The following is a 12,935-nucleotide window of genomic DNA, read 5'->3' as shown; positions in this document are numbered from 1 at the left end:
AAGTTTGCCCATGACCATTTGGATGATCCAGAGGAGTCATGGGAGAAAGTTATGTGGTCAGATGAGACCAAAATAGAACTTTTTGGTCTTAACTCCACTCGCCGTGTTTGGAGGAAGAAGAATGCCGAGCACCATCCCAAAAACACTGTCCCTACTGTGAAGCATGGGGGTGGAAGCATCATGCTTTGGGGGTGTTTTTCTGCACATGGGACAGGACGACTGCACTGTATTAAGGAGAGGATGACCGGGGCCATGTATTACGAGATTCTGGGGAACAACCGCCTTCCCTCAGTTGAAGATGGGTCGTGGATGGGTCTTCCAACATGACAATGACCCGAAGCACACAGCCACGATAACCAAGAAGTGGCTTTGTAAGAAGCATATCAAGGTTCTGGAGTGGCCTAGCCAGTCTCCAGGCCTAAAGCCAATAGAAAATCTTTGGAGGGAGCTCAAACTCCGTGTTTCTCAGCAACAGCCCAGTAACCTGGCTGATCTAGAGAAGATCTGTGTGGAGGAATGGGCCAAAATCCCTGAAATACTTATTTGCAGCATAACATACAATCTGTTTAGGTGAAAGAAAATCCTTCTCCGTTCTACTTCACTGTGAAGCTAAGAGTGGTGATGCAAAATGCTAAATAAAGAGGAGTGGCCCCAGGAAAGAGCCCTGGAGCACACCTGAAATGACTGTGACCTGAACCGAGTGTGACCTGAGAGATACCAGTCTAATGAAGTATGGGTAATGCCATCAGAGGATTTGGCACATTAAAAAAAAAAAATAATTATCAGTATGTAAGAATCCTGCCATTCCATTAACCTCACTCATGTAAAGAACCTTGCGCAACCTCTGTTGTGATTTGGCAGAAAGTGGCAGTGGTGATTTGCCAGATTTGATCATGAAACAGCTTTGGCAGAAAGTCTTACAACAGTAAATTAAACATGAAAGATTTTTGGAATATCTGAGCAGGCAGTGGCAGTGAAAAGAGAAAAAATAACTTCAGTATGTATGATCGAATTGTGTCCAAATAGCAATGTTTCTTATGTTTCTCAATTGGAAACATAAGAAACATGATAGAAGAAACATTAGAAACAGCCTAGTTTCTAATGTTTCTCAGCAGACTGAAGGCAGGAATGGCTGATGGGACTTCACTGCGGGGTAGTCTTTGGACTCATGAAACAACTTCCGTTTGGTTATGATTCTGGATTTTCTATCTGAGGTAGAGGTTTATGTTTTTCTTTTCTGGGTTTTGGGCATCTCTGATGTGTTTCCTCATGCTGTTGTTTATCCTTGATTAATTCATTCATTTATTCTTTCTTTTTCAATACCTGGGTTACATGGGGCTGGAGCCTAACCCAACAGTCACTGCATGAGAAGCAGGGTTCACCCTGAACAGGACACCAGTCTATCACAGGGCCAGATATAGATGGACAAACACATCCACACCTATGGACAATTTAAAGTTTCCAGTTCGCCTAACCTGCATGTCGTTGGAAGTGGGAGGAAACCAGAACCAACACGAGGAGAAGATCAAACTCCACAAAGAAAGCACCAGGTGGGAAGCTATCTCATGACCTTCTTGCTGTGAGGCAATAGTGCAAGCCACTAATCCACCATGCCACCCTTATTGTGAATTGTAATCTTTAAAAAAAAGAATAATAATAAAACACATTTTAAAAAGATGGCCTCATAACACGACACTTTCAATGAGATATTTCACAAATGAGTTTTGTTTTTTCTGTACATCACAGGTGAGAACTTGGCTTTTTGGGAAGCAGCTGAAGAACTAAAATGGGGAACTGCATCATCCATGTCAGCAAAGGCAGAAAGCATCTTTAAGTAAGATTGTGCACTCAGGTAACATGTACTTGACTTATGAACCCCAGGAATTAATGTGACGAGGGTTGGGTATAGAGAACTGGTTCTTTTCGGGAATTGTTAAGAAATGATTCGATCCACCGACATCAACAGCCTTTTTTCTTAACGATTCCCTTATCGGTCCTTCAGAGCAGCCGTTGTTTTTGAGGGTGTTTGTCGGGAAAATGATCATTTCTCTACGTTGATTACAGACCCCGCAGCGGCTCTGTAATCAACCGCTTCTGCCGCGTGACTCCACTTTGAAGTTTGAACCAGTGAAGTAGTGCTTCGATCCACTGCTTCATTGGTTCTTTGATTCCCTGCTCTTCAGAAGCGGCAAGTCCACTTCTTAACCCCTCTCAAAACCATTAAAATATGTCAATCTTGAGTCACTTTTATGTGGATTAAAGTCACTAACTGGGACTCTTGTCTTGTTGCAGGCAAGAAACGAGAATCGTCCTCCGTTCCGTTGGCACAGCTCCAAACGCTGTTCTGCTCACTGCCGAAACAAAGTCCGGTCGGAATTAATAACTTTAAAGCAAATCACCGCTTTAAATAAAATGACATACACTCAACTAAAATGTTTTTTTCCTCCCAACATGAGACGTCCTGCGTTCTTTATGAATTACATCCTGATGTGCAGCACAGCCAGCTGCAAGAGCTCAGCTCAGAGGTATGGAAAGACATTCATGCCGGCTTGCCTCTACTGGTGGTTGGCTCTCACTGCGGTATTGTATCACTTCCTGTTCCGGAGCACAGCGGCGTTTTGCTGTATCTGTTAGCTGTTTAATCTGCACAGTTAGATTGATCTAGTTACCTAGATAACGATTTGTTTCACAGTGTAATCTTCACGTGCCTTAACTAAAGCACTCCCTCTGCTGAATCACCTCTAAATTATTTACACATTATTCACTTTGTGTGTTTTTAGGAATTCGCTAGCTTAGCGCAGCTACTAGCTCTTAGCCAGTTTAGCATGGCCGCTTCTCCTGTCTCTCCCGCACTTTTCTGCTCTGGGTGTGAAATGTTTAGTTATTCCTCGGCCTCCTTTAGCAGTAATGGTACTTGTAATAAGTGTAGCTTATTAGTAGCTTTGGAGGCCAGGCTGGGCGAATTGGAGACTCGGCTCCGCACCGTGGAAAATTCTACAGCTAGCCAGGCCCCTGTAGTCGGTGCGGACCAAGGTAGCTTAGCCGCCGTTAGTTTCCCTCTGGCAGATCCCGAGCAGCCGGGAAAGCAGGCCGACTGGGTGACTGTGAGGAGGAAGCGTAGTTCTAAACAGAAGCCCCGTGTACACCGCCAACCCGTTCACATTTCTAACCGTTTTCCCCACTCGACGACACACCCGCCGAGGATCAAACTCTGGTTATTGGCGACTCTGTTTTGAGAAATGTGAAGTTAGCGACACCAGCAACCATAGTCAATTGTCTTCCAGGGGCCAGAGCAGGCGACATTGAAGGAAATTTGAAACTGCTGGCTAAGGCTAAGCGTAAATTTGGTAAGATTGTAATTCACGTCGGCAGTAATGACACCCGGTTACGCCAATCGGAGGTCACTAAAATTAACATTGAATCGGTGTGTAACTTTGCAAAAACAATGTCGGACTCTGTAGTTTTCCCTGGGCCCCTCCCCAGTCGGACCGGGAGTGACATGTTTAGCCGCATGTTCTCCTTGAATTGCTGGCTGTCTGAGTGGTGTCCAAAAAATGAGGTGGGCTTCATAGATAATTGGCAAAGCTTCTGGGGAAAACCTGGTCTTGTTAGGAGAGACGGCATCCATCCCACTTTGGATGGAGCAGCTCTCATTTCTAGAAATCTGGCCAATTTTCTTAAATCCTCCAAACCGTGACTATCCAGGGTTGGGACCAGGAAGCAGAGTTGTAGTCTTACACACCTCTCTGCAGCTTCTCTCCCCCTGCCATCCCCTCATTACCCCATCCCCGTAGAGACGGTGCCTGCTCCCAGACCACCAATAACCAGCAAAAATCTATTTAAGCATAAAAATTCAAAAAGAAAAAATAATATAGCACCTTCAACTGCACCACAGACTAAAACAGTTAAATGTGGTCTATTAAACATTAGGTCTCTCTCTTCTAAGTCCCTGTTAGTAAATGATATAATAATTGATCAACATATTGATTTATTCTGCCTTACAGAAACCTGGTTACAGCAGGATGAATATGTTAGTTTAAATGAGTCAACTCCCCCGAGTCACATTAACTGCCAGAATGCTCGTAGCACGGGCCGAGGCGGAGGATTAGCAGCAATCTTCCATTCCAGCTTATTAATTAATCAAAAACCCAGACAGAGCTTTATTTCATTTGAAAGCTTGACTCTTAGTCTTGTCCATCCAAATTGGAAGTCCCAAAAACCAGTTTTATTTGTTATTATCTATCGTCCACCTGGTCGTTACAGTGAGTTTCTCTGTGAATTTTCAGACCTTTTGTCTGACTTAGTGCTTAGCTCAGATAAGATAATTATAGTGGGCGATTTTAACATCCACACAGATGCTGAGAATGACAGCCTCAACACTGCATTTAATCTATTATTAGACTCAATTGGCTTTGCTCAAAATGTAAATGAGTCCACCCACCACTTTAATCATATCTTAGATCTTGTTCTGACTTATGGTATGGAAATTGAAGACTTAACAGTATTCCCTGAAAACTCCCTTCTGTCTGATCATTTCTTAATAACATTTACATTTACTCTGATGGACTACCCAGCAGTGGGGAATAAGTTTCATTACACTAGAAGTCTTTCAGAAAGCGCTGTAACTAGGTTTAAGGATATGATTCCTTCTTTATGTTCTCTAATGCCATATACCAACACAGTGCAGAGTAGCTACCTAAACTCTGTAAGGGAGATAGAGTATCTCGTCAATAGTTTTACATCCTCATTGAAGACAACTTTGGATGCTGTAGCTCCTCTGAAAAAGAGAGCTTTAAATCAGAAGTGCCTGACTCCGTGGTATAACTCACAAACTCGCAGCTTAAAGCAGATAACCCGTAAGTTGGAGAGGAAATGGCGTCTCACTAATTTAGAAGATCTTCACTTAGCCTGGAAAAAGAGTCTGTTGCTCTATAAAAAAAGCCCTCCGTAAGGCTAGGACATCTTACTACTCATCACTAATTGAAGAAAATAAGAACCCCAGGTTTCTTTTCAGCACTGTAGCCAGGCTGACAAAGAGTCAGAGCTCTATTGAGCTGAGTATTCCTTTAACTTTAACTAGTAATGACTTCATGACTTTCTTTGCTAAAAAAATTTTAACTATTAGAGAAAAAATTACTCATAACCATCCCAAAGACGTATCGTTATCTTTGGCTGCTTTCAGTGATGCCGGTATTTGGTTAGACTCTTTCTCTCAGATTGTTCTGTCTGAGTTATTTTCATTAGTTACTTCATCCAAACCATCAACATGTCTATTAGACCCCATTCCTACCAGGCTGCTCAAGGAAGCCCTACCATTAATTAATGCTTCGATCTTAAATATGATCAATCTATCTTTATTAGTTGGCTATGTACCACAGGCTTTTAAGGTGGCAGTAATTAAACCATTACTTAAAAAGCCATCACTTGACCCAGCTATCTTAGCTAATTATAGGCCAATCTCCAACCTTCCTTTTCTCTCAAAAATTCTTGAAAGGGTAGTTGTAAAACAGCTAACTGATCATCTGCAGAGGAATGGTCTATTTGAAGAGTTTCAGTCAGGTTTTAGAATTCATCATAGTACAGAAACAGCATTAGTGAATGTTACAAATGATCTTCTTATGGCCTCATGTTAGACCTCAGTGCTGCTTTTGATACTGTTGACCATAAAATTTTATTACAGAGATTAGAGCATGCCATAGGTATTAAAGGCACTGCGCTGCGGTTAAATGGGGAATCTTCTTCACAGACTAAGGTTAATTATGGAGTTCCACAAGGTTCTGTGCTAGGACCAATTTTATTCACTTTATACATGCTTCCCTTAGGCAGTATTATTAGACGCATTGCTTAAATTTTCATTGTTACGCAGATGATACCCAGCTTTATCTATCCATGAAGCCAGAGGACACACACCAATTAGCTAAACTGCAGGATTGTCTTACAGACATAAAGACATGGATGACCTCTAATTTCCTGCTTTTAAACTCAGATAAAACTGAAGTTATTGTACTTGGCCCCACAAATCTTAGAAACATGGTGTCTAACCAGATCCTTACTCTGGATGGCATTACCCTGACCTCTAGTAATACTGTGAGAAATCTTGGAGTCATTTTTGATCAGGATATGTCATTCAAAGCGCATATTAAACAAATATGTAGGACTGCTTTTTTGCATTTATGCAATATCTCTAAAATTAGAAAGGTCTTGTCTCAGAGTGATGCTGAAAAACTAATTCATGCATTTATTTCCTCTAGGCTGGACTATTGTAATTCATTATTATCAGGTTGTCCTAAAAGTTCCCTAAAAAGCCTTCAGTTAATTCAAAATGCTGCAGCTAGAGTACTAACGGGGACTAGAAGGAGAGAGCATATCTCACCCATATTGGCCTCTCTTCATTGGCTTCCTGTTAATTCTAGAATAGAATTTAAAATTCTTCTTCTTACTTATAAGGTTTTGAATAATCAGGTCCCATCTTATCTTAGGGACCTCATAGTACCATATCACCCCAATAGAGTGCTTCGCTCTCAGACTGCAGGCTTACTTGTAGTTCCTAGGGTTTGTAAGAGTAGAATGGGAGGCAGAGCCTTCAGCTTTCAGGCTCCTCTCCTGTGGAACCAGCTCCCAATTCAGATCAGGGAGACAGACACCCTCTCTACTTTTAAGATTAGGCTTAAAACTTTCCTTTTTGCTAAAGCTTATAGTTAGGGCTGGATCAGGTGACCCTGAACCATCCCTTAGTTATGCTGCTATAGACTTAGACTGCTGGGGGGTTCCCATGATGCACTGAGTGTTTCTTTCTCTTTTTGCTCTGTATGCACCACTCTGCATTTAATCATTAGTGATTGATCTCTGCTCCCCTCCACAGCATGTCTTTTTCCTGGTTCTCTCCCTCAGCCCCAACCAGTCCCAGCAGAAGACTGCCCCTCCCTGAGCCTGGTTCTGCTGGAGGTTTCTTCCTGTTAAAAGGGAGTTTTTCCTTCCCACTGTCGCCAAGTGCTTGCTCACAGGGGGTCGTTTTGACCGTTGGGGTTTTACATAATTATTGTATGGCCTTGCCTTACAATATAAAGCGCCTTGGGGCAACTGTTTGTTGTGATTTGGCGCTATATAAATAAAATTGATTGAATTGATTGATTGATTAATGTCTGAAATGCTTTTGACAAAAACTACAGATTTTGTTTACTTCTATGTATGTCCAGAGATCAAGGATCCACCATGCAGAGTTTATTTATGTCCAGAGTTTAAGAATCCAGTGACCAATTTCATATTTATTTACTTTAAGACTCAATAATAAATTGTTGACACAGAAAACCTGTAAAGTCTACTTTTAGTACACAGAAAATTCACAAGAGGTATTGATAAGGGAATGGATAAGGAATCAGATAGATAAGCAGAATTAATAATGGTATTGATATTAATAAAATCTTATCAATACCCATCTCTAAATGTGACTGAAGAATTCAAGTGTGCATGGGTGGGCTAGATCAGGTCAAGAAACATGACCTAATGGAACTACTTTTGGGCCTGACTGAGAATCACCCAGGTTGGCCAACAATTCTTCCCAACCTTCTGAAAGTAGCCATATGTCTGCCACAGCCAGGTAATATGTAATGTGTGCTTGGCCTTATCCAGCTGCTGTTGTCTTCAGCACTGAGACAATGACATCCTGAAGCATGGCCAATAAAATGTGGCACATTGCCATAGTGTCATAAATGACACTTTGTTGTAATACACGTAGTATGTCTAACAGAGCAGAGAACCCAGATGCAGACTCAGTCAGAATCTTCACTAACTAGATGCATGAAGCTCTAGGCAGGGTCCAAAGAGCATCCAAAATCACAGGTAGGCAGTGTCCAAAGAGCATTCACAATCATATCAATCAGGGTCTAAAGAATCACAAGGAGGTAATGTCCAGAGCATGGGCAGATTCACAGGTAGAAAGAGCAGTTAGAAGCACAGGGAAGCAGTGTCCAAAGAGCATCCAGAATCAGACGGCGGTAGGGTCCAAAGAGCAGCCAGAATCACAAGGAGACAGGGTCCAATGAGTGGCCAGAATCACAAGGAGGCAGGGTCCAAACAGCAGTCAGAATCATAGGCAGGGTCCAAAGAGCAGCCAAAATCACAGGTAGGCAGTGTCCAAAGAGCATTCATAATCATATCAATCAGGGTCTAAAGAATCACAAGGAGACAGGGCCCAGAGCATGGGCAGATTCACAGGTAGAAAGAGCAGTCAGAAGCACAGGGAAGCAGTGTCCAAAGAGCATCTAGAATCAGATGGAGGTAGGTTCCACAGAACAGTCAGAATTAGAAGGAGGCAGGGTCCTACCAGAGATTTCTTCCAGGCAGTCCGGTTTCCTCCCACTATCAAAAATATGCTTATTGAGGGTTTTCTTCCTTCTCTGTCCATGAAGAAGGCAGTGTATCGGCATCTGGAATATGGCCCTCTGCTCCCGTTGGGTGGATTGTGTCTAACTGTAATTAGGATGGGTTAAATGCGGAGGACAAATTTCATTGTATGTATTTGTGTATGCACAATGAAAGCTCTCCTTCAAACCTCAGGCAGAATCACAGGTAGGCAGGATCCAAAGACCAGCCAAAATCACAGGTAGGCAGGGTCCAAAGAGTGGTCAGAATCACAGGTAGGCTGGGGCCAAAGAGCAGTCAGAAGCACAAAGAGGTAGGGTCCAAATAGCAGTCTGAATCATAGGGAAGCAGGGCCTAAAGGGTGTCCAGAATCACAAGAAGGCAGTGTCCAAAAAGCAGTCTGAATCATAGGGAAGCAGGGCCTAAAGGGTGTCCAGAATCACAAGAAGGCAGTGTCCAAAAAGCAGTCATATTCACAGGTAGAAAGACTAGTCAGCATCACAGGGAAGCAGGGTCCAAAGAGCAACCAGAACCAGAGGGAGGCAGAATCCACAGAGCAGTCAAAATCACAGGTAGGCAAGGTCCAAAGAGCAACCAAAATCACAGGTAGGCATAGGGCAAAGACCAGACAGAATCACATGTAGGCAGGGTCTAAAACGTGGCCTGATACACAGGTAGAGAAAGCAGTCAGAATGACAAGGAAGCAGGGACCAAAGAGTGGCCAGAATCAAATAGAAGCAGGGTACAAAAAGCAGTCCGAATCAGATGGAGGCAGGGTCCAAACAGCAGTCCGAATCAGATGGAGGCAGGGTGCAAAGAGTAGTCAGAATTAAGGCCCAATAGCATGACCTGTGTCGTGCTGGAGAGTAAACTCATCTTTAACGGGTGCAGACAGGATGCAAGAGGGGCGCCGGTGTGTGCTATTATGCACAGATAATTTTGAAATGTTCAAAAAATATTTCGCGCAGAAATGTCGTGCTATGTGGTGCAATCTAATCTCCAACTACATGCAGCTCCTCAAGTGGAGTAAAGAAAAAGTGAACAGAGCAACTGGTAAACAGAGCGCAGCTCGTCTGAAGGATTATAACAAGAAGTTAAATCTGTTATAAATATACTTTAACAGCTGCACACAAGAAGGAAAGAACACACAGCTGTTTTATCAAGCCATGATAATGTAAACATGACAAATAATTACCTTTTTAGATGACTCAAAATGCTTTCTGCAGGTAGTTAGCTGCGCACGTGCATGAACACCTCCAGCTGTTCATGCACGTGCTCCTCTGTGCTTCAGGATGCGATTCAAGATGTTTTCAACAGCCAATTTGCAGAAAAAAAGATTAATCCGCCACAAAATAATTATTTTATATACACAGCATCCAGCGCAGAGCATGTGGCAGCCGGTAGAACAAAGAATGGCGTCCAGCTGTGAACACAGCAGGTGGAATCATCACAACAACATTTGTGCTATTGCGTGAGTCACAGGCATGCTTGTGTCAGTGCATCTTTAGAAGGAGGCAGGGTCCTACAGGGATTTCCTCCAGGCACTCCAGTTTCCTCTCACTATCAAGGGTTTTCTCTGTTCTTTGTCCATGAAGAAGGCACTGTCTCAACATCTGGACTGTGGTTGCCCACTACACCTGTTGGTTGGATTATGTAACTGTAGTTTCAATGGGTTAATGGCAGAGGATACATTTCATTGTGTCTATTTGTCTATGTACAATGAGAATAAAGGCCCATCTTTTTCAAACCTCGGGTAGAGTCACAGGTAGGCAGGATCTAAAGAATGACCAGAATCACAGTTCAGACACTAATGACTTAACAAAAGATCAACATGATCCACATCATCAAAAACACCTACTGTCTTAACAAAAGATCAACATGATCCACATCATCATCAACAGCTACTGTCTTAACAAAAGATCAACATGATCCACATCATCAAAAACACCTACAGACTTAACAAAAGACCAACATGATCCACAACATCAACACCTATAGACTTAACAAAAGATCAACATGATCCACATCATCAAAAACACCTACAGACTTAACACAAGATCAACATGATCCACATCATCATCAACAGCTACTGTCTTAACACAAGATCAACATGATCCACATCATCATCAACAGCTACTGTCTTAACAAAAGATCAACATGATCCACATCATCAAAAACACCTACAGACTTAACACAAGATCAACATAATCCACATCATCATCAACAGCTACTGTCTTAACAAAAGATCAACATGATCCACATCATCAAAAACACCTACTGTCTTAACAAAAGATCAACATGATCCACATCATCAAAAACACCTACAGACTTAACACAAGATCAACATAATCCACATCATCATCAACAGCTACTGTCTTAACAAAAGATCAACATGATCCACATCATCAAAAACACCTACTGTCTTAACAAAAGATCAACATGATCCACATCATCAAAAACACCTACAGACTTAACACAAGATCAACATAATCCACATCATCATCAACAGCTACTGTCTTAACAAAAGATCAACATGATCCACATCATCAAAACACCTACTGTCTTAACAAAAGATCAACATGATCCACATCATCATCAACAGCTACTGTCTTAACAAAAGATCAACATGATCCACATCATCAAAAACAACAACTGTCTTAACACAAGATCAACATGATCCACATCATCATCAACAGCTACTGTCTTAACAAAAGATCAACATGATCCACATCATCAAAAACACCTACTGTCTTAACAAAAGATCAACATGATCCACATCATCATCAACAGCTACTGTCTTAACAAAAGATCAACATGATCCACATCATCAAAACACCTACTGTCTTAACAAAAGATCAACATGATCCACATCATCAAAAACACCTACAGACTTAACAAAAGACCAACATGATCCACATCATCAAAACACCTACAGACTTAACAAAAGATCAACATGATCCACATCATCAAAAACACCTACTGACTTAACAAAAGACAACATGATCCACATCATCAGCATCTACAGACTTAACAAAAGATCAACATGATCCACATCATCAAAAACACCTACAGACTTAACAAAAGATCAACATGATCCACATCATCAACACCTACAGACTTAACAAAAGATCAACATGATCCACATCATCAAAAACACCTACAGACTTAACAAAAGATCAACATGATCCACATCATCAACACCTACAGACTTAACAAAAGATCAACATGATCCACATCATCAAAAACACCTACAGACTTAACAAAAGATCAACATGATCCACATCATCATCAACAGCTACAGACTTAACAAAAGATCAACATGATCCACATCATCATCAACAGCTACTGTCTTAACAAAAGATCAACATGATCCACATCATCAAAAACACCTACAGACTTAACAAAAGATCAACATGATCCACATCATCAAAAACACCTACAGACTTAACAAAAGATCAACATGATCCACATCATCAAAAACACCTACAGACTTAACAAAAGATCAACATGATCCACATCATCAAAAACACCTACAGACTTAACAAAAGATCAACATGATCCACATCATCAAAAACACCTACAGACTTAACAAAAGATCAACATGATCCACATCATCAAAAACACCTACAGACTTAACAAAAGATCAACATGATCCACATCATCATCAACAGCTACAGACTTAACAAAAGATCAACATGATCCACATCAAAAACACCTACAGATTTAACAAAAGACCAACATGATCCACATCATCATCAACAGCTACAGACTTAACAAAAGATCAACATGATCCACATCAAAAACACCTACAGATTTAACAAAAGACCAACATGATCCACATCAAAAACACCTACAGATTTAACAAAAGACCAACATGATCCACATCATCAAAAACACCTACAGACTTAACAAAAGACCAACATGATCCACATCATCAAAAACACCTACAGACTTAAGAAAAGATCAACATGATCCACATCATCAAAAACACCTACAGACTTAACAAAGATCAACATGATCCACATCATCAAAAACACCTACAGACTTAACAAAAGATCAACATGATCCACATCATCAAAACACCTACAGACTTAACAAAAGATCAACATGATCCACATCATCAAAACACCTACAGACTTAACAAAAGATCAACATGATCCACATCATCAAAAACACCTACAGACTTAACAAAAGATCAACATGATCCACATCATCATCAACAGCTACAGACTTAACAAAAGATCAACATGATCCACATCATCATCAACAGCTACTGTCTTAACAAAAGACCAACATGATCCACATCATCAAAAACACCTACAGACTTAACAAAAGATCAACATGATCCACATCATCAAAAACACCTACAGACTTAACAAAAGATCAACATGATCCACATCATCAAAACACCTACAGACTTAACAAAGATCAACATGATCCACATCATCAAAAACACCTACAGACTTAACAAAAGATCAACATGATCCACATCATCAACACCTACAGACTTAACAAAAGATCAACATGATCCACATCATCAGCATCTACAGACTTAACAAAAGATCAACATGATC

The 12,935-nt window shown here is 41.1% G+C and overlaps 1 protein-coding gene across 1 annotated transcript in view; it reads left to right on the top strand.

The window, feature by feature from the left end:
- The window catches only part of LOC117506023 (regulator of G-protein signaling 9-like), a 150,383-nt gene that overhangs the window by 115,153 nt on the left and 22,295 nt on the right, over positions 1-12,935 (top strand). Inside the window, exon 9 of the mRNA XM_034165562.1 lies at positions 1,747-1,834. Coding sequence (XP_034021453.1) covers positions 1,747-1,834 — 88 coding nt within the window. The remainder of the gene's footprint in view (positions 1-1,746; positions 1,835-12,935) is intronic.

The sequence above is a fragment of the Thalassophryne amazonica genome, unplaced genomic scaffold (assembly GCF_902500255.1).
Source record: "Thalassophryne amazonica unplaced genomic scaffold, fThaAma1.1, whole genome shotgun sequence".
Lineage (NCBI taxonomy): Eukaryota > Metazoa > Chordata > Actinopteri > Batrachoidiformes > Batrachoididae > Thalassophryne > Thalassophryne amazonica.
Note: the sequence above shows the minus strand (reverse complement) of the source record. Positions and strands in the feature narration are given on the sequence as shown.